At 30.4% G+C, this 21447-nt stretch overlaps 6 protein-coding genes across 9 annotated transcripts; 4 read left to right on the top strand and 2 right to left on the bottom strand.

The window, feature by feature from the left end:
• The first annotated feature begins 202 nt into the window (after window positions 1-202).
• On the top strand, window positions 203-2728 carry LOC108747636 (tRNA selenocysteine 1-associated protein 1). Its single transcript, XM_018485233.1, has 5 exons — window positions 203-539; window positions 640-837; window positions 1727-2049; window positions 2237-2436; window positions 2546-2728. Exons 1-5 carry the CDS (start codon window positions 498-500, stop codon window positions 2668-2670), a joined length of 888 nt encoding a protein of 295 aa, XP_018340735.1. The 5' UTR covers window positions 203-497; the 3' UTR covers window positions 2671-2728.
• A 1009-nt stretch (window positions 2729-3737) lies between these two features.
• On the bottom strand, window positions 3738-8256 carry LOC108747775 (transcription factor TFIIIB component B''). The gene is made up of 6 exons (XM_018485539.1): window positions 7765-8256; window positions 6380-7305; window positions 5782-6235; window positions 5274-5707; window positions 4566-4670; window positions 3738-4414 (listed from the first exon to the last, which is right to left on the bottom strand). The coding sequence occupies exons 2-6, from the start codon at window positions 7278-7280 to the stop codon at window positions 3738-3740; spliced, it is 2571 nt and encodes an 856-aa protein (XP_018341041.1). The 5' UTR covers window positions 7281-7305; window positions 7765-8256.
• A 1026-nt stretch (window positions 8257-9282) lies between these two features.
• LOC108747777 (protein CLP1 homolog) lies at window positions 9283-11542 on the bottom strand. 2 transcript variants are annotated; one of them, XM_018485544.1, is made up of 4 exons: window positions 11365-11542; window positions 10985-11283; window positions 9835-10892; window positions 9283-9526 (listed from the first exon to the last, which is right to left on the bottom strand). In XM_018485544.1, exons 2-4 carry the CDS (start codon window positions 11081-11083, stop codon window positions 9415-9417), a joined length of 1269 nt encoding a protein of 422 aa, XP_018341046.1. In that variant the 5' UTR covers window positions 11084-11283; window positions 11365-11542; the 3' UTR covers window positions 9283-9414. The 2 variants fall into 2 exon arrangements, with proteins under 2 accessions (XP_018341046.1, XP_018341045.1); XM_018485543.1 differs by having other exon boundaries at window positions 10985-11087.
• A 696-nt stretch (window positions 11543-12238) lies between these two features.
• LOC108747776 (putative uncharacterized protein MYH16) lies at window positions 12239-15146 on the top strand. 3 transcript variants are annotated; one of them, XM_018485542.1, is made up of 4 exons: window positions 12481-12503; window positions 12555-12561; window positions 12627-14497; window positions 14801-15146. In XM_018485542.1, the coding sequence occupies exons 3-4, from the start codon at window positions 12632-12634 to the stop codon at window positions 15011-15013; spliced, it is 2079 nt and encodes a 692-aa protein (XP_018341044.1). In that variant the 5' UTR covers window positions 12481-12503; window positions 12555-12561; window positions 12627-12631; the 3' UTR covers window positions 15014-15146. The 3 variants fall into 3 exon arrangements, with proteins under 3 accessions (XP_018341042.1, XP_018341043.1, XP_018341044.1); XM_018485540.1 differs by lacking the exon at window positions 12555-12561 and having other exon boundaries at window positions 12239-12511; window positions 12632-14497; XM_018485541.1 differs by lacking the exon at window positions 12555-12561 and having other exon boundaries at window positions 12239-12549; window positions 12632-14497.
• Window positions 15147-17141: 1995 nt separating this feature from the next.
• Window positions 17142-18865, top strand: LOC108747779. The gene is made up of 5 exons (XM_018485545.1): window positions 17142-17267; window positions 17520-17921; window positions 18057-18249; window positions 18332-18541; window positions 18601-18865. Exons 1-5 carry the CDS (start codon window positions 17201-17203, stop codon window positions 18863-18865), a joined length of 1137 nt encoding a protein of 378 aa, XP_018341047.1. The 5' UTR covers window positions 17142-17200.
• A 970-nt stretch (window positions 18866-19835) lies between these two features.
• LOC108747780 (pterin-4-alpha-carbinolamine dehydratase) lies at window positions 19836-21447 on the top strand. Its single transcript, XM_018485546.1, has 3 exons — window positions 19836-20141; window positions 21005-21124; window positions 21204-21447. Exons 1-3 carry the CDS (start codon window positions 20028-20030, stop codon window positions 21384-21386), a joined length of 417 nt encoding a protein of 138 aa, XP_018341048.1. The 5' UTR covers window positions 19836-20027; the 3' UTR covers window positions 21387-21447.

Below are 21447 nucleotides of genomic sequence, written 5' to 3'. Positions count from 1 at the left end.
CTCACTCACTCACTCACTCACTCACTCACTCACTCACTCACTCACTCACTCACTCACTCACTCACTCACTCACTCACTCACTCACTCACTCACTCACTCACTCACTCACTCACTCACTCACTCACACACACTCACACACACTCACACACACCCACACACACAATATATGATACTAGATATAATATTAGCGGTTAACGTGTGTTTACATATACTTTAATTTTTTCTCACACGAAACGAATTATCGTTTATTCTGTACTGATCTATTCAATAAGATATTGTGCAAAGATATATAGTGTACATTATCACAGTGTGCGTATATACATACATCTAATACCTAAGATCAGTGTAAAATTGGTTATAGTCAAGATAAAGAAATAGCATCAAGATATAACGGTATAACTCTTATAATTTTTTTTATTCTATTCTGCGAAATTCAATCAGATTAGAAAAGATAAATAACTATCAGAAAAAAAATAGATTGTAAAAAGTCAGCAAAAATGTCAGGGCCAATGGTATTGTGTCAACTATGGATGGGTGGAGTGAGTAAATTGTTTAAATAATTTGAAGAATAAATTATTCTCCATCCACAGATATTCCACACAACATAAGTATTATTATTAAAAAATCATCTGATTGTAGTTGGAGCCATATATGACAGAGAGCTTTATTATGAATGCATTTCACAAAATGGGTGAACAACCACAAACAGTAAAAGTTATGCGGAATCGATACACTGGAGAGCCTGCAGGATATTGTTTTGTACATTTTCCAACTGATGAAATGGCTCTCGATGCCATGCATAAATTGAATGGTAAAGTGATACCTGGTTCAAATCCTGTAAGTATTAATATGTAATGCATTAAACTTTATAAATATGATATCTTATGCTATGCTTAAGCAATAGTTATTATTTTTAATATTGCTTAAAACAACAGTCAATAAGACCTATATATATATAAGTTAAATTGACTTTTTGGAAAAAAGCCATCTTATGTACATCTTGGCTTTTTTCTAATTTCGTTACAGTTGCAATTTTTGATAAAAAAAAGAATCTATAAATCTATTACTCAAGAGTTTTCATTATAAATATAAAATTATAAGTACAATATATATCTCGCATTATATTTGAGTAATAATTATTATTTTTAATAATAACAATCAATAGTATCTAACAATAAGTTGAGTTAACTTCTTGTAAGGAAGTCATTCTATATAATTTTTATAAAAAAAAATTTATAAATCTTTTATTCAAATTCCACTATAAATACAGAACTTTTATAAGTACAATATATATTTTACACTATATTTAAGCAGTAATTATTATCTTAATAATAACAATAATATTTAAGTTGAATTAACTTCCAGGAAAAAAATCATCCTATACAAATCTTAATTTTTTCCTTATTTCATTATGATAGAAAAAATTCATAGAAAAAAAATTATAAGTTTTTTGCCTTAATTTTATTATACAGAATTAAGCTTCTAAAATTGATTTAGAAATTTTATTTTCCAAGTCATATAATGCCATAATGTATCTACCTTCATTTTTTAGATTAAATATTTTAAGAACTTTTTCTGTCAATGAAATATTTTTTCAGTTAAAATTCTTGGTATATATATATATATGACACCAAAAATGACAATTCTAGATACTAAACCTAAATTTTGACAAGTATTGCTTTAGCAATGAGTTAATAAACATTGTATTTCTTGATGTGTTTTATAGCCTGTACGATTCCGATTAAATCACGCTAGCACTACTGGGAAACCTGCTGCTGAGCGAGAATTCAGTATTTGGGTAGGCGATCTATCCACTGACGTAGATGATTATTCCTTATATAGGGCATTTGCTGCAAAGTATAATTCAATCAGAACGGCTAAAGTTATATTGGACAGTTCTGGATTCAGCAAGGGGTATGGATTTGTCAGGTTTGCCAATGAAGAAGAACAGAAAAACAGTCTAATTACTATGAATGGCTATAGAGGACTTGGAACAAAATCTTTGAAAATCTGCAATGCAGTGCCTAGACCTTGGAACAAAATATCGGGGTATGTTATTTTATGCATTAACTGTACATTAAAAAGTATAAATAATATATTTATAAAAAGGATAAATTCTTTTGTTTAGCCATGATTCTGAACAAAATATTCGCGTTCGATATTATACTGTAGAGAAAGAATTATCTATAATATTTAATTAATAATTTTACAGTCCATTTTAAATTAATGATTTTAGTTCAACACCACCGCAATCAACTTCTGAATATCCAGCATCAAACATGAATTCAGAGGCATATAATTATTATGATACATCATCATACTGGAATAGTTACAGCGCTTGGCAACAAGGTTACTATGAAAGCGAGCCGACGTCAGACACTTACAATAGCTATGTATCTGATCAAAAACCTGAGGAAGACGAATTAGAATTAATCGGTATGTTATTATCTTCTTATGATGATATAAGGAAACAAATATGTATCACATGTTCTTCAACAATCTTGACTATGCTAGTCTAATATTTTATATTTTATTTTTTTTATAGAACATTCGATCCCCATTGACATCGATAAGGTGAACAGAGAAATAATTGAACAAGATTATAATTTATGGGATGCTTTGGAAAGCTCAAAATGGATTCCTTGTGATACTATAGAATTATGCTATTAATGATTAAATTAAAAAATTAAAACCTCAAAAAATACGTTATCATTATCATTATCACTATTATCACACAAATGCAACAAAAATAAAAATTTTATCTTGTGCAAAAATGCCAAAAATAAATTTTGCGTAATCCTTTAAATATAAAAGGGTACATTTTATCAATTATGATACTAAAGATAATAAAACCATCACACTTTCCGTATATAATATGTGCAATTTTTATTGCAAAAATAAATAAATGCATTTCAGTTGCTCAATGTTTTACATGCAATTTATATATTCTGCAGCTTTATTTAAAAGCCATTTAATATTCGCTATATAATTTTACAAAAAATACTTATGGCAGTATTTTTAATGCTGATAATTATCATAACACTATGCTTTAACTAACCACTCATGGTTGATGTGTTTACATACATTTTAATATTTTTTTTGCAAGAGAATCGAATTGTTTTTATTTTCATGCTGATTTATTCAATAGTAGTGATTGTAAATGCACAATGTATTACGTGTATATGTGTGTGTGTGTGTATATACAGCCCTGATATTTTTATAATTAGAAATAAAACGAAATATGTATTCAGAAGAGATATAGAATTTGAGCAATATATTTTTTGTTATGCTATCATTCTTTCTCATCTCATCAAAATTATTCAATACACAAATTGAATGGCAAAATAAAAAGGCATATACAAAATTCCGCTATCGATTTCTGATAAAAAAATTAAAAAAAATAGATTACACGACTCTCGTTTTGCACGTATTAATCAAGTCTTATCATATTTAACACAATCTCCGTTTCGTCGCAAAATAACTCTATATCTACAGATAGAAAATGTTTTATACATAATTTGCAATTAGTATAAAAAAATTGCTTACACATTTATATATATATATATATATATATATATATATATATACATATGTATATAAATGAAAAAAATAAAAATTTATCTTATACATAGTTTACATAAATTTACAACAAAATTTAATATCTCCTATCCTAAGGAATATTCCAATTTTTGTAACTTTATATAAAGTTAGATTATAATTAAATGCAATGCAAAAGATCATTTTTTAGAATCATCCACAATATCAATCGGTTCGGTATTTTCCGATTGATTGGTCAAAGATGGCTTCGATAGCTGATTCCCAGCCGTGCTAGATGTAACTGTTGTGTTAGAGTCATTGGAGGCAACCATATAAACTTGTAAAATAGTATTTCCAGGACTCTCTGCAGATTCTTTCGAGACGATTACTAAGGCTCCTGGTTCCATTTGATTAATATTTGGTATCATCGACATAATATTATCGGAACAAGACGTTTCCGTATTTTCGCTATTCGTAACTTGTGTATTTACATATTCTGTAATTTCCACGGCTACATGTGACGGTATCTTGTTGTCTACTGGTAATTCTTTCTCTATATTATTACGTGTAGTTAAGTCAGGCGCTTGTAACTTCCTTATCTTTTTCGACAATCTGCCAGATCTAGTCGGTCTGAGTTGATAAACTTCCTCAGAACTGTCCGAATCAGCATCTGTACAAGAGCTATAATCATTGAATTTGTCGTCCGAACGCTTTTTCGATCTCCGCGCTTTTTTCTTTGCCATTTGTTGCGGAATGTTATTTGTATCGCTACAAATTTCTATATCGATTTCATCGTTTGTCGTCGATACTATAGTATCTTCAGCTTCTAAATCGTTGGATAGTGATCCACATTCTCCAATACTTTCCGCTACTAATCCTGCAATTGTTTGTTTTGGATTAATTTTCCATAGATGTATGTAATCGTAAAATATAATTCTTTAATATGTTCTATTTATTAAGAAGTTTTCTATTGTACTATTATTAATCACATTATTTAATTTATAAAATTAAAATTATATTATACTTACGACGCTTGCGTTTTCTTTGATTTCTGCTCAAGGATTGTCCAGTCTTAGATTTCTCTGGTGCTTTTTTGTTTGTGTTTTGTATATTTTCCAGATTTTGTAGTGTTTCTAGAAGTAAAACATATTTTGTAATTTGCTTGTTTATAACGTATAATGTGATAATATATATTAAAACCTGAAGGACAAACACATACAAAAGATGTTTCAAGAATATAGAAAAATTTTTATTATTTACGTAATTACAATTTAAAATTTAACTACAATTAATAATAAAATCATAAACATGGCATAAAATAATTTTTAGTCAAAACATTGAACTGCGTTCGGTAAAGAAAATTGATCAGTGAGCGGTCAGAATCTAATATGTAATTGGTTTTTACCATTAGTTCTTCGGTGGATCTAAGTATAGAAACTAATTATATTAAAAAATCACTGAGCGCTCACTAATTAGTTTTTTGTGCTGAATACAACCAATTACAATCGAAACAAAAAATGCTTGCGATTTTATTATGACATAGCAATTAACTTTAAATTATTATAATAGTATTGAGAATAGAATGTATTGTATATATATATATTTTTTTCTTTTTCTACTTGAGAATACTCTTTCAAATAATTTGTTGAAGTTTTTTTACACTTATCCTCAAACATTGTTTTATATATTTCACAATTAATATGTATAAAAGTAGAAAAACCTATAAAGGAACATACCTAGTTGCTCTTGTAGCATATCAGTATCAAATTCTTGATGATATTTGAGAGCTTTTTCAACTAATTGTCGGTTAACCCTTTCCTCCTTCTTATATTTCTGTTTAATTTCTTGTCTACTTCTATTTGGAAAGCATGTCTGCATCAATAGAAAATCCGTACCTACTACATTTAAAACTCTATAAAATTTAAATGTTTCCCATTTCGGCCATTCCTTGCTCCTCTTATGCCTTTTATAGAAACCGCCGCTATGGAAATTATCATCTTCTATAGTAACACTATTCGTCAACATTTCTTCATCTCTTCTCACATCCGGCTGCTCTATCACAAGGCTTTGTTCATCTATTATCAACTGACCATCGGGACCCACTTTCACTTGCGGCGTGGGCATTGCCGATGGATCATCTTCGTCTTCCTCTTCCGGTATTTCCACTGGTCTATAAAGAAATGAAATCAATAAAATTCTTATATAGATGTTTTATATTTAATCGTTATAATTTAGTATACTTACTGTGGTGTAGTTACTGATTCAGCTCTACGTTCAACTGACAATGTTTTCATAGGATTTGTCACTGGATTATAATATATCAAGTCGTACATTTTCAATTGACTTCTATCAGGTGCTCTATTTTCGTGTTTTAGTAAAAATTCCCTTCTAGCTTCGGCCAGCTTTCTTGCAGATTCCGAAACTAGCGTACGTCTTTTCTGCGTTATTTTAATTTTCTGAGGACTGTTTTGATTATCATTAATATTAATTTCCTTATTGCTTTGTACAGAGCAGACAGAATCATTTCGTACGCGGTTCGGCACGACGGATGCGACTCTCTTGCTGTGTTCATCCTCGGATTCACTTGCGCTCGCACCGCTTCCTTGTATACTGTTCTTTCTTATTCTACCGCTACTGTCCAATCTTGGTGTAGGTCTCATAAAACATGGACGATTCTGTATTACCTTTGTAGGAGAAACTGAAAAATATGTATACTAAAGAACATATAATTATAAGAAATTATATTGTTTATAGAATCTTAAAGATAATATTATTATAGATATATTGATAATAATCAAAATATTTTCATGTGTCTCCCAATTTAAATTTCTTTTTATCTTACCAATATCTGTTACTGTAGACACATCTGATGGCAGAATATTTTTTTGAATTGATTGATCAGTAACTTTGTCAAGTTTGAATCCAATAGATGGAGATTCTTGAGAGTTTGGTTTTGCCTGAATATGTAACTCTTGAGAGTTTGGCTTTGTTTGAGCATGTAACTCTTGAAAGTCTGGTTTTAATGGAGATGAAGATTTTTGAGAGTTTAGCTTTGCCTGAGTATGTAATTCTTGAGAGTCTGATTTTACTGGAGATGAAGATTTTTGAGAATTTGGCTTTGCCTGAGCATGTAACTCTTGAGAGTTTGGCTTTGTTTGAGCATGTAACTCTTGAAAGTCTGGTTTTAATGGAGATGAAGATTTTTGAGAGTTTAGCTTTGCCTGAGTATGTAATTCTTGAGAGTCTGATTTTAGTGGAGATGGAGATTTTTGAGAATTTGATTTTGCCTGAGCATGTAACTCTCGAGAATATGATTTAATTGGAGAACATAATTCTTGGGAATCTAGTTTAACTATAACTGATTCTCTTAAATTGATTTTGTCTTGTTTCTTTTTAGTTTCCTCTTCGACCTTTGCAATATCTTTGGCAGCTTCTGGTATATCAATACAAGGTATATCTTTCTCTTTTAGTTTTTCTTGTTCATCAATACTGGAAGTATCTTTTTCTTTTTGTTCTTTTTGTTCGAATATATCAGTCTTAATCACATCTTTTTCTTTCTGTTCTTTTACTTGTGCAACATCTTTAATAATTTCTTGTTCTGTCTCATTGATATTAGATATGTTTTCTTCATTCTTTTCCTTATCAATGTCATTGTTAGTTTCAGTAGAATCTGCTGAATTCTGCGTAGGCTTTTTTCGAACTGGCACAGCAGCCAAAGCTTTAATACGCAATCGACGCAGCATTATTGGATATATGTTTTAAGAGAATCTGTAAAAAATAAGTACCAATGAATCATAAAGCAATAATTCAGCTTATCAATAAAATTAGCAAATTATAAAATCATACATTTGGCCTTGTGACCTATTTTTTTAGCTAAATTCCTTGCACAATTCTTTTTTCTTTTTATATTGGAAAGAAAAAAAGATTAACTCCTATTAAACTAAAAAGAAATCCGACCTACTAATTAACAAAAATTGCTGCAAATCTGCTTTTCAACTAGATATTCTGTCAATGCAGAAGGAAAGGACTAAGAAAGGACACAACAAATCAGCAGATATTAATAGATATAATAACGTCTCTCTATCTCACGTTTCTTTCGCGTATCATCGCGAGAAGCAGTTTGATATCACAAACACAAACACGCGAAATGTCTTTTTTCTAAGTTCTCACCGGATGGTAGAATAATAGCGTTCAACCTTTTGACGTTATACAGTGCTAGATAGTTACCTATCCCTATTTCTTCTGTCTTAAATCATTCGGTTTATTTTTTTCACAAAATTAAATTTATCCTGATTTTTTCTTCCTTCTTTCTCTTGATCAAGCTATAAATATGCTCTACGCGAAATGTCACATGTACTTGAAGGTTATCTCGTTGTGTCACTCATCGACGATCGAATTATTCCGAGCAAAAGGCGGTCCTCGTAGTTCGTCAAGAGTCAAAGAGACATCATCATATCTCCGATGATCCTTCACTATCTATATACAAGCGGCTGCGTGGTATCACCTTGTTATTGCGGAACACGTGGAATCACATGCGACCAATATGAATTCGACGTTGTCCGAATACATTAGACTCAGAGAGAGGAAGTCATTCGCGAATATCGATCATCATTTTAATGACATCGTGCATTACGCTCGTTTTCAGTCTTATCTTCTCAGCTCGTAAATATGTGCGTATCAATATGTGATAACATCGATCACATCTATTCTCTTCTTCAGGGGACGCGTCAAGTGCTTCTTAAGTTATACCTCTCTCTTCTCTGTTTTTTTTTTTTTTTTAAAGAAATGTGATACAGAAAGAATAAAACATTTGCGAATAAAATAAATAGGACCTAAGATAGATTTGTTCTTTATAGTTGCATTATTTCATATTTTTTATTTTCAAACTAAAATAGGCAAATAATTAATTGGATAATAGAAAGAATAATTAAGTACAATAGTTCACTTTTAGATTTGTTCTCTCTGTCATTGAACTTTTTATACTTTTTCATATTTTTTTCTCCTGTTCAATACATATTTATTTTATTTTAGATATAAAGCATAATAATAAATCTGTCGTTTATTTCTATACTCACTGAACTGGTGCACACAATGTAATCAATTGAAGCGAAATAAATATACATTTAATAATTAAAGGGATAATTTTCGCATTATTTGTTTTAGAAAAAAAATTTGGAAAAATGTAAAAAAAATTGCTCATACATAATTATGTATAATTTTATATATAATTATACGTAAGTAATTTTTTTTACATTTCTTCAAACTTGATTTTTTCTAAAACAAACAGTTGCGAAAATTACCTTCTTAATTATTTTTAATGTTTTCACATTACTATTATTATTTCTATTACACTAAAAAGTAATTGTACAAAAGAAAAAGGATATATAAATATGTATGGACATATTTCATATATAATTGTACATATTTATAAATATTTAGGTGTGTTTATGTATATTTATACATATTTATACATATTCATGCATTAAAAATTTTTTATTGAATGTTGTCATATAAAGTAATTAAAAAATTTTGGGACAGTTAATGAGCTTATGCAGTGTTCATACGTGTATATATTGAACATAATTATTTAACTTACACTGTATAAGTATAGAGAAAATTAAAAAGAAGAAAAAATATTGTAAACACATGGAAATTCTGTTTGAAATTGTCTTGTTTTGTATTTCTTAATTATTCTTCAAATATTAAATACAAATACTTATACGAATATTCAAAATGCTGCATGATATATTTTTGTATCTTAAACTCCTAAACTTCGTGTAAGCGCCAGATAAAAATTGACAATTTCATCAAAAATATTTTTTTTTTTCACTATTTACTTTTATTACTTTATTTATAATAATAAAAAATAGTCTAAATCTAATGACTGTCCATAAATTGTATATCCGACAATAACAGCACTGTATTTGGTAATGGTCTAGGTTGCGGGCTAAGTACTGTAAATGTTTGCCTCTCAACGTCCACATTAGTCCTGTAAATAAGAAATATATCTTCATAAGAAAAATGATATCGATTATTAATCCTCTGTCTACAATCTGGATCTTTTTCGGCGAAATTTCACTTTCGAATTTCTGTAGAATAAAGAAGAATAGTTTCCCCTCCTAAAATAATTGAGAAAATTATTTGCCAATGTAATAGAGATGAAAAATCCTGAATTTTTATATTTTTCAAAAAACCTAAAACGGAGTAAATAAAGTTGGACTGAACAAAAAAAGATCCAAATTATAGATGAAAGGTTAATAATGATAAATATCAGATTATTGAATATTGTATACTAACACACAAACGAATCCTGCTACATTAGTCTGTACGACGTCATCCTCAGGAGAATCGGCAAAAGAAACAGACAGCAAATGATGCAGCAAACTGGGTCCCGGTGTAACAGCCACCAGTTTTGTCAGATTATCCTCTGCCTTCATGCCCAATGGCATGCAGGATGCTGGTAGAACAGGTGCTCCGATTTTGTACAATCTCGCTTCGTTCCACTTTACCTCGAAACTATGTGGATACAGTGGTGTCCGTGAACCATAAAAATATTCTCTAACACCCTGATCTCTTGCTTCACTTCTTTGCGCCTGGCTTCTCTCAACAACTCCGCCACTCTTTGGCAGAAAGACTACCTTCACAAAGTCTGGCATGTCTCTCACCAATTCATTGTAGAGTCTCTCTTGATCCAATACAAGAATCGCATCCACTTCAAATGCTTGTGCAGCGTGAGTGAGCAATTTATAACCCTCTCCTTTGATCCAGCCGCATGTATTTATAACAATCCCCGATGCTTTGGCTTTTTTGTTGGCTTGTAATCTATCCGAGCAGACCTCTGCTAAACGTGTTACAAGTAAGTTGTATAGTGTTACATTGGTTTGTGGCGATTTGTGCCCAAAATGGAAGACCAGTGGAGCTTGCTGGCTAAAACCTTCCACTATATTGGATGGTCGTTCTACCAACAAAGCACCCACAGTCCCAGGAATCGCTATATGTCCCTGACCAACATCAAGATCAACAAAAATTGGTCTTCTGCCCATTCTAACAGCGTAGTTCAATAATATTCTACAAAGCGTAGACTTTCCTACATCGCAAGGTCCTACTATCATTGTTATTGGCCCTCTAGTGTCATCCTTCTCTGCCATCTCTCTCATTCGCTCCATTGCTGCATGACAATTTAAATACAGACCCATAGGAGTCTCCTTTGCTACATAGCTGACGTCTGTTTTCCCAACTAATTCAATAGTACAGCCCTGCCAAGTAAAGACTGCAACTTTTGCACCAGCACTAAACTCATACTTTTTCCCTTTTACCAATTCTGTCCCAAAAACTTCTGCCAAGCCATTCTTTAACTGTAATGACAAAATTGTATGTTACGTGATAAAATAACAAAAATTAATAACAAATAAAATAAATTCTCTATAAAAAAATCATGTCCTATTACCTCCAATGTAACTTTTTCATTTTTGCTCTCAAGTTCAAACCTCAATTCGCAATCTGGATCTAATTTAAATTCTTGCACCACAGACTTTTCGTCGGCCATTTCTCAATTATTTTGAATAAATTACACAGATAAAATTAATTACACAAAATTTGTTTGCTCGACGTTGAATTACCCTTGTATTTTTCGCATTTCGCAATATTTATCAATTCTTGTAAAACAATTACGAAATTTTGTAAATATTTATGAACAAAACGATAAATAACTGGAACGATAATAAGATTGTTATAACGTTCAATGCTCTAAAATAATGAACAACTCATACATCTCGTCCAATCTGGTCAGAATAAAGTATAGATATTTCTTAATTGTTCTAAACTAACCTTAAATTCGTTCGTATTGCTCAATTATGCTTGTTAGGCCCTGCGCACAATAGCAGAAATTAGGAATAAAGAATAAACGATTTCAATAGTCTATTCCGATGTATCCGATTTCTGATAGGTTAAAATTGTTCATTCTTTATTCCTAATTTCTTATTTTTTCTGAATGGCCACTAAAGAGGGGACCACAGACTCTTTCATAATGCATAACACATAAAGCATAAGAAAATGAACCAATCAAAGTCCTTTATTTCCTTCCTTTTTTTTTTAAATAAAGAAGTCTGATTGGTTAATTTTCTTATGTTTCATGTTTTACGCGTTATACGCATTCTACAATAAGTCATTAGTCATAAATCAGAAGTTAGAAACTGGAAATTGACCAATTACAGTTGTCAATTTTTAACTTCTGACTTCTGATTTATGATATACAATAATGGCTTATTTTAAAATAGCCATGCAAAAGTCTGTGCCCCGTTTATGACTGTACTTGGGCTACGTTCCAAAACTTTCTCTCCGAGGAAGATTTTTACTTACTATACTACAGTATACGTTACGTATACTATATATTTCCGAGTAAAATTTTCCTCGGAGAGGAAGTTTTAGAACGTAGTCAAAGATTCTAACGAGCGCGTTGGAGTGAGTAAAAGCTATAATAGGAGCATATTGGAGCATGTTGGAGCGTTGGATATATATAGATTTTTATAAATTTAATTTAATTCATGTTTTTATACTTATAAATTCGTTTTAAATTAATAATATAAAATGCAATTAAAACGAACAGACTTGTTGACACGCTGTCGATTGGTATACCTGCTAAATACGGAAGATGTGTTAGGTTGGCAATTATGTTTCAATTTCGCCATTTTACGATATTTTACGTTGTTTTACGCCGTGACGACTTTGTGATGTGGTTTGAAACTTCGCAATTTTCGTAGTGAGTTGGAAATCAAAGTAGGAATTCAGAGAAGAAAAAGTTGATAATTTTAACTTCAAGAGCAATTGTGCAATGCAGATTTATGCGATATCACGTTATCATCCGTCACGTAATACGTTCAGTGTGGTAACTGATACGGCAGGCATTCGTTAAATTTTTACGAAGTAGTTACTCATTAATTTACAGTCGCATAACGTTTCCTACTTCATAACCGAAGTAAGTTTACAAACATCACAAAGTCTTCTGCATCGAGAGTAATTTCATAATTTTTCCATATTTTTGATATTTTTTTTTATTAATATCTAAAGTAAATCTACATATTAAATATATTTCTAGATGCGCAGAAATCAAAGCACAAAGGCCCCAGCTGCAGTCTCCCAGCGTATTACTCGTCTGAAATCTCGTGAAATATCTGCCAAGCCTGCAGCTGAAAGGAAGCTTAAACCCGAAAGAAAAGCCGTTATTATCAATAAAAATTTAAAGAAGGTCAATGTTAGTGCAAAAAATAAAACTTTGCACCTATCAAAGGAAAGTATATCTCTAAGAAACAGTCGAACACCAGTGAGACGTTTACGTCCTCGTCAAATTAGAAAAAATTATTGTGAAGACTCAAGATTACTGCAGCAATTCATTTCACCAAAACAACAGGACAGTATAGTGATAATAGAAAAGCTGAAAGAAAATGTAGAAAGTAAAAAAGTACCTGTATACAAAGCTGTAGAACCTTTTGAGAAATCCTCAGAAGACAAGAAAGATGTGTATGATTTTAAGTTTGACTCAAACGATACTAAAGAAAAAGCCTCTAAAAAGAAACTGAGGAAAAGAAATGTTAACAAAGAGAAAGGCAAAACGACCAAGAGAACAACACGTAAGAAAGTTATTGCAAAAACACGTAGTCATAAAATAATTGAATCTCCTAAGATCGATGCAGATCCTTCTGTGAAGATTATACAGAATGATTCTCCTTTAGAATTTGTGGTGGCTACAACATCAACAAAAGGAAAAAATGTGAAGAAAATTGAAATAAATAAAGATATTCGGACACTGAAAGAATTAATAAACAAGAATATTGAGAAAGAGATTGAACCACCAAGAATAGATGCAGATAATCAGACGATAGAAGTTCTAGATAATACTAGAGACCACATAGAAGCACCAAGAGTAGACATAAATATTCATGAAGCAACAACTTTCTCTGGCACATTTACAGAGCAAGTTAGAAAGGAAAATACAAGCAAGCCAAGAATTATATCTATTGAAGATGCAAATAATATTATAGTCACTACATCCTCACCTAAAAAAACTGATGTGCAGCCCTTTCGGCCCAAGAATATATTTGATAATAAAACCTTATCAAAGGGACACAACAGCACATTAAGATCTACCATATTGATGAAAACTTTATCCCCTATCGTAAAGACGACAAGTACTTTTGACTTTGGAAGTCCCTGGCGACCTCCAATATTAACGTTCTCTAAAACTAAACACTTTATTCAAAGTACACCATATAAGGACTTTGAAACAAAGAAAGGAAATAAAGAAATAAAGAAAAAGAGTATGGAAACAAGTAAGGAGATCATAAAATCGAATAAGGAGAACATGGAATCAAGTAAAGAGAATATGAAATCAAATAAGGAAAATATGGTACCAAATAAGGAGAACATGGAATCAAATAAGGAGAACATGGAATCAAATAAGGAGAACATGGAATCAAATAAGGAGAACATGGAATCAAATAAGGAGAACATGGAAATAGATAAAGAAAATATAGATACGAATAAAAAAAATATAGACCGAAGAGACAAAAAAAGAAAAAAGAAATCTGTCAGTCCTCGCAAAAAGCACGTAATTCAGAAGAAACTTCCAATTTCAGAGAATCAGACTCCACGACTTCAGAAGAAACTTCGAGCGGCAGTTGTACAAAAATCTGTTGTACAACCAGCACCTGCTAGAATATCCCTGGGAGAAATAAAGAATGTATTATTAAGACCTAATAATAATGTTGTTAATGGGGATAACAAACAAACAGTAGAGCCAATGCATACTGAAGTTAATAAGTCGCTTATAGAGCAAAAGAAACAACTCGTAGATGTTCTTGATTTTTCGGACACATTTGATATGTTGTCTGAAAGTGAAAAAATATCAAATGCTGAAAATGACATTCCCTTGTTTATGGATTTAGAACCTTCACATTTTTCAAAGGTATTTATTAATATTCTTTTTTCGAAAATAAGCCAAAACGTGGCTTACTAATAATACACAAAAATTAAAATAGCAAAACAACCACACACAGGATGTTCACAAAAGTTATATATTTAAGATATTACTCGTTAACAATATAAAAACATAAACATTTCAGCTATGATTTGTCCATCTTAAATATATGATTTTTGCGACGAACATTCTGATTGTTTTGCTCTTTATTTATTGTTTATTGTTTTGTTTATATATATATATATATATGTAATATTTTATATCATTAACTGTTTCTCTAAAATATTATAGCCACCTCAACATTCATACAGGAGGAAACGTGCCGTGAAGTTCGATTGTTCAGAAGATAACAATGAAGAAGAAAATGAAAATGTCGAATTACAACCAAAGAAGAAGAAACCTACAAAATTAGAAAAAGAGCATCAGAAAAAAATTAACGAATGGATAAAAACAGTTAACAGTACATTCCAGGAAATCGAAGAATATGACTTGCTAATCGAATAATATTGAAAATAGATTGTTACTTATACTTCAAAATTCTGAAAGATCTGAAAAAGTTCAAAACTGCACAAATTAACGAGTTCAAATTTTTCTTATTTTTTAATTTATGTTTAAAACTTTATGGTAACGATATTCAAATGCATGTTTCTCCTTTATATTCTTTTATTTGGATATTTTCTTTACATATAAAATTATATCCATAGATGATTAATAATGATTAAATGATGAGATAGTGATTAAAACGTTAGAACCATTAACACAGAAAGTAAGTGTTATCTTATACTTTTCAAATCCTATTAAAATTTTGTAAAAAAACTTTATTTTCTAAATATTTTAACATTTTCTTATATGTATTTTTTTTATGTTTACATGAAATGTAAGGTAAATTTTATGAATACTAATAGAAATTAAGATTGCGTGTATTTATGATTATCATTATATATGAAATAAGTAGATAGGAAAGCTGTATATATTCGAGGTTTATTTAAGATGATATAGAGATTAACATGTTATGAGTACATTGTATATAATAAAATATTTTTAAAATTTATTTGTCTTATATTATTAGTTTCTAAACTTGAATGATTACATATCAGGGATTGTCATCAATTGTTATAATCATATTCACGTAGAATAATTTTTTACTTTTCATTACTGTTTATAAAACTTTAAATATAAAATAACATTTTTATTTTCAAATAAAATTTTGATAAACGCAAAATGAAAATATTAAAGTTTATTTAGGAGTAATAACGATGACTTTAGCTAAATTCTAATTAACTTAATCAATTTAAATTATAAGTATTGTAGATTTTATATATATATATATATATACTAATAATAATATCTATTAGGCATGCCAATATAAGATTAACTTTAGAATTAGAAAAAGATAAACAGTAGGTAAATCGAGATGAAAGATAATCTACATTGGTGGAACCGGGTACATTTCTATCAATGTAGATTTATTTTAATCTCGGTTTAATTTAATTTTCATCCTTTTCTAATTCTTAGAACTAAAAAATAAATTAAAGATTAATCTACATTAAGTAGAAATGAGGAAAAATTTACATAAAAATAACATCTAGCTGTTATCATATATTTAGCCCTTATTTGATTTATTAATATAAACTTATTTCCAATTTTATATTATGAATATAATTTTTAATACAGATAGAATTAGTTCTTATTTAAGAAATAGGAAAGAGATTAAATTAGGAAACGCCCGGAATTATATAGAAATATAGAATGTTAGAAATTTTGCTTTAAATAATTCTGTCGATTGAATTAATCGCTGATAAAGTTAATTTGAATTTAATTAAAGTCGCTCTAAGATCCCCACAATTGTTTTTTTTTTGCATTTAAATTTTTCAATGAGTAAAAAAATTATTGACTAAAATAAATCACATTTTATTCCAAAATTTAGCAACAATGTAGCACAGCTAACCAGGTTTTTCATTTGCTATCTCTTTTTGCCAAAAATTTTACATATTACTTTTTAGTTTACATTTTAAATTATAACTTTTCATCTCATGATTTTAAATAACTTTACGTTTCTCTAATTCTAGGCCACATTTCAAAACATCCTCTCCGAGGAAGACTTTACTCTGTATATGTTACGTGTACTATATGTACACGTAACATAAATTTTCCTCGGAGAGGACTGGAGAAGACTTTTTAGTAAATGTACATCCAAGGACACAGGTACACTTCGATTCTTTCCCTTGGAAATTTTCACAAACTGAGAAATGATCACCTTTTTACATTAATGCTCATAGTCTGTGCGCGATTAACGACATAATTAAGTCTGTTTACAACTAAATTTGACATAAAGACAAAATAATTTGAATTTTTGGAAATTCTAGAAAAGTAATCGAGGGAAAGAATAAAAGTTCTTGGGTATATCCTTAATTTGTAATTGCCACGATTTTTAAGAGTTGGCTTTCATGCCACGAATATACGACCAATCAACAGAAAACTGTGCAAACGCGCTGCGCACAATATAAATAGTAGTAACGTATGTTGTAACGTTTTATCACGTTGCGATCTTAACCTATGTGTCGCACGAAAAGCAACATTTTAAATTTAAATAGACAAGATTAATAGTGTTAATATATTATACAACATGAGATACTGGCTTTAATAATATAGTTATTCGCTAAAATATATGAATGAATGAATAAATAAAAAATGAAGCAACTCAAAGCAATTATCGAAGATGTTATTGTGGAGTCAAACAAAATTCAGCCAATTATTGGTAAGATAAACGGTTTTTTCACGTTACTATATACTAACTATACTATATAATATTATTCATATTTAAATGTACAATATCTTATTTATATATTTTAAAAATTATATATTAACATATTTTATACATGTCTTGCAACAAATATATTCCGTTATTACATTCTTATCTCAATTATTTATTATACAAAATTTTTTTTATCCAACAATTATTATTTTTATTAATTTAAGCATAATTTTAATTCATAAATTTGTTGTACAGTTAACTTCCAAAATGGTGAACTTAAAGATGAAGAAATCAAGGAGATATCATGTGGCTTGTATCGCGAGCAAAAGGACAACAAAACTGTATTAGCTTTGTCAAATGGACACATTGTTTACAAAGGTAATAGGCCAGATTGTAAGAAAGAATCAACCCGGACGATGCTGGTACTTCATAATAAGAGGACTGGCAAGGTTCGATTATTTGAAGCCGAAAGATGGGAAGTAGCACCAGTACTTGAAAAACTTGACAATGAGAACAACACCAATGACATGGACAATAAAATTACAATACTGAATAAACAATTTGGATCCAAGAAAATCAAACGTAGAACAGAGCAATTTGAGAAGCTAAAAGTGAATGTCGAGAGTGTTAAGGAACAACTTGAAAAAGCAGTATCAAGTAAGAGAGTTCTTTTTTTCCTTTATGTTATTATATAATTGATTTCTCAAATAATATCTAATTACTAGATTTAAATCTTAGTGATAGTATGTCAATATTTATTGTGTAAAAACTCACTGAGTTGTTTTTTGACAGATGTTGAAATCAATAGGCTAGATTTATCGAGTGAATTACCAAATGATGACTGCTTAAATGCGATATTACCCGTATGTAATAGGAATGCGAGTAATGTCAAAGATGTATACAATGTATATGATATTATTCCTAGGAGTAAATTGGAAATGTTACATGAACATGCGATGAAGATTACTGATGAAGACATGAAAGAGTATTTAACAACATTTTTTATCAGTGTTAAAATCTTATGCATCTTAATTATACAGAAATTGTATGTTTCTTTGATTACATAGGAAGGCAGAATTTTTCAAACACACTTTAAAAATTATGCAATCGGATCCTGACAGAGTGAACAAAATCGCCCTTTTGCTTTATATTGAAATGATCAATGAATGGTTTGCTATGAAAATCACCAGAAAACGCGACATTGTTATATGCTCGATTTCCGAGGAAGTGAATCAGCATATTATCGACATGTACAGCATATCCGGTCCAAATGGACGGTGAGTGAGCATCACTTGTATTAATCACGGATAAAATTTCAACAAAATTTTTTTTACAGGTTGCGGCCAAACTTTATGACAGACAAAGGCCTTGTACACAGCTTGATTCTCGCACTGGCGATATCAAATTTCACACTGGATTTGGAAATGTTCCGATTTATGTTCAAAAAGCGAACGAGTCTAAAAAAGTTAATGGGTCTCACAAAACTTATCGGAGCAGTGTCCTCTAAAGAGGATAAGAAAATCATCATGCTTAAAGTTCCGATGCCACCACCAGTGTCTCCTGTTAAAAAAACAAAAAAATCAGCGAGATCTAATCAGTGACTTCGTTAAATTATAAATAGTCTTGATAAATAGTCTAGTTTATCAGTATCAAAATTAATTATTTTAACATTTTCAAATCTTTTCTGAAGCTTTTCTTCTGAAATATCTTTTCTAAAAAACTAAAAAGAAAAAAGTTTAGTATATTTTTAAACATTTTATTAAAATATGATAAAATTATGTTGGCGTCTCAAAGATGTGTGAAATACACCTTTATACTCTCATGCTGATACGAATTCTTTTTGACCTTTATAGATAAAAAGATATATAAACACCTATATATAGCCAAAGAGAGGATACTAAATTTTAAAGACTAAAAAATAAAATAACCAAATAAAACCTTTTAAACAGACTATACTTAATAATTGTTCACAAGAAATTAATTTTGAAAAAGAAAACAGAATTTAAGATAGAGGGAAATTTTCTGAAAATATATAACGGCTAGTTTTTTCAGTTTGAAAAATTAATATACAATTTTTAAGAGAAAAATAAATTGATAAATTAAACGTGCAATTTTGGGATTTACTTGTTAATAATTAATTAAAAATAATAAAATAAAATAAATAAAATAAAACAAGTCCAATATTCCACACCATTCGACTATCTTCCTCCTTTGACAGAAAGAGAGAGAAAGAGAGAGTTCAAAACTTTCAACTCTAATTTGCCCACTCCTGACTAAACAAAATCCTAATTACGCCCATATCCAAACAATTATTTCTTACCTTAAAATATACACAAAGTACTTTTAAACATTTTATTAAATATATTAATAGAATAAAAAACTTTCTATATACAAATGTATATAAACACTTTTGTCAAAGAGTTAAATAAAGGAAATATTTTTATAAAAATATCTTATTTGAAGAATAATAATATTTGAAAAATGATTTCTTTATTTTTCAAAATTATCTGTATAAGTATTTATTTTGATTAAGTATGTATCAATATTCGTCCTTAATCTTAATACGGAGCTTGATTAAGCTTGATACGACAAGACCTTAAATGCTAAACGAAACAAGAGGTTATGTTATATTAGAAATTAATTCGTCTGTCCTATCTCCCACCGAAAAAAATTATTTATCACGTCCGTTGCACAATTGCGATATCGTGATACGGCAAGAAATCGTGTCTTAAAACTACATAGAGAGCGAGTTTTCGACATAACATGATAGCTGTATTGACCAGGCGAGCGTGTGGAGGGGATCACATTCGAAAGTGCATATCGCGCATTCTGGATCGCAGAGATTTATCCGCCGCTGTCTCGAGAAAAATCAAGATGGTAAGTCCTTGGATTTGTCGACGATTTCGCAGATTGTTCAGACCAAAAAGAATTCCGATAGAGTAATTAAGACGTACATACAAATCCACCTGTTAGGCGAGTCCTTCGTGGTGAAAGTGATAAAGGGTGGGCCATCTATTGGTACGTTTTTGAATTTCGTCGTATGGCAACACCAAACGAGCTACAGACCCGACATTTTGACAGTTTATTAGTCATACCGTCCGCGGCACGAAACAACATGTTTTCTCTTGAAGAGCGTTTTGAAATTTTAAAAACTTATTTTCAAAGTCAGTGCTGTGTCGCCGAAACTGTACGAATTTTGAAAAGAAATATGGGTCGTGATAGAGCACCCACCGAAGGAGCTATACGCAAATTGGTGAGGAAAGTTCGTGAGAAAGGGATGTTAGTGGATGACAGAAGTGGTCCCAGAGCTCGGACAGTGCGCACACCCGAGAATATTGAGGCTGTGGCCCAAAGTGTGAGACAGAATCCGACGACTTCAACTCGACGCCGATCGCAGCAACTGAGCATTAGTCGCACCAGCCTGAGGAGAATACTGCACAAAGACGCGGATACTTTTAGCTTCACAACAAAAAAAAAATTAATAAAAAATATCAATGTATGCTCATTTGATCGCATTTTTAAAAACGTACCAATAGATGGCCCACCCTGTATAAAGGCTGCAGCCACTTGTTACTGCTTGTTACACAAATCTTGTCTTATTTGCATACATTCTGAGTGATATTAAATAAGATTAGATTATCGTATGTTACAAATAATGAACAAAAGGATATTAGTCAAATTGTTTGATTATAATAAAAAAAAATTATGATAATTTATGTAAATTTGTTGACTTTTATCAGAGTAAACTATCTCTGGAAGAAAGAGAGCAAAACTTGAGCTCATTGCTATCAACGGGATGGACTGTCCAAGCGAACAGAGATGCAATCTACAAGGAGTTTGTATTCAAAAACTTCAATGAGGTACATTGCATGAATATTGCTGTTTACAATTATTATGACCTTGTTGCCCAGTTATTTGACATTATGTTTCAATTTTTAGGCCTTTGGATTTATGACAAGAGTAGCTTTACAGGCTGAAAAAATGGACCACCATCCTGAATGGTTCAATGTTTACAATAAAGTAAATATTACTTTGTCGTCTCACGACGTGAATGGATTGTCACAGAGGGATGTAAAACTGGCGACCTTTATAGACAAGGTTGCTGCTCCTACTAGCAACTAAGTTTGATTCACCTATAGATCTGTCAGAGCTCCATCTGTTGTACACTTATTATGCGTGTGTT

Source organism: Trachymyrmex septentrionalis, unplaced genomic scaffold, assembly GCF_001594115.1.
Source record: "Trachymyrmex septentrionalis isolate Tsep2-gDNA-1 unplaced genomic scaffold, Tsep1.0 scaffold20, whole genome shotgun sequence".
NCBI lineage: Eukaryota > Metazoa > Arthropoda > Insecta > Hymenoptera > Formicidae > Trachymyrmex > Trachymyrmex septentrionalis.
The sequence above is the reverse complement of the archived record's forward strand: the minus strand, read 5'-3'. Positions and strand labels throughout refer to the sequence as shown.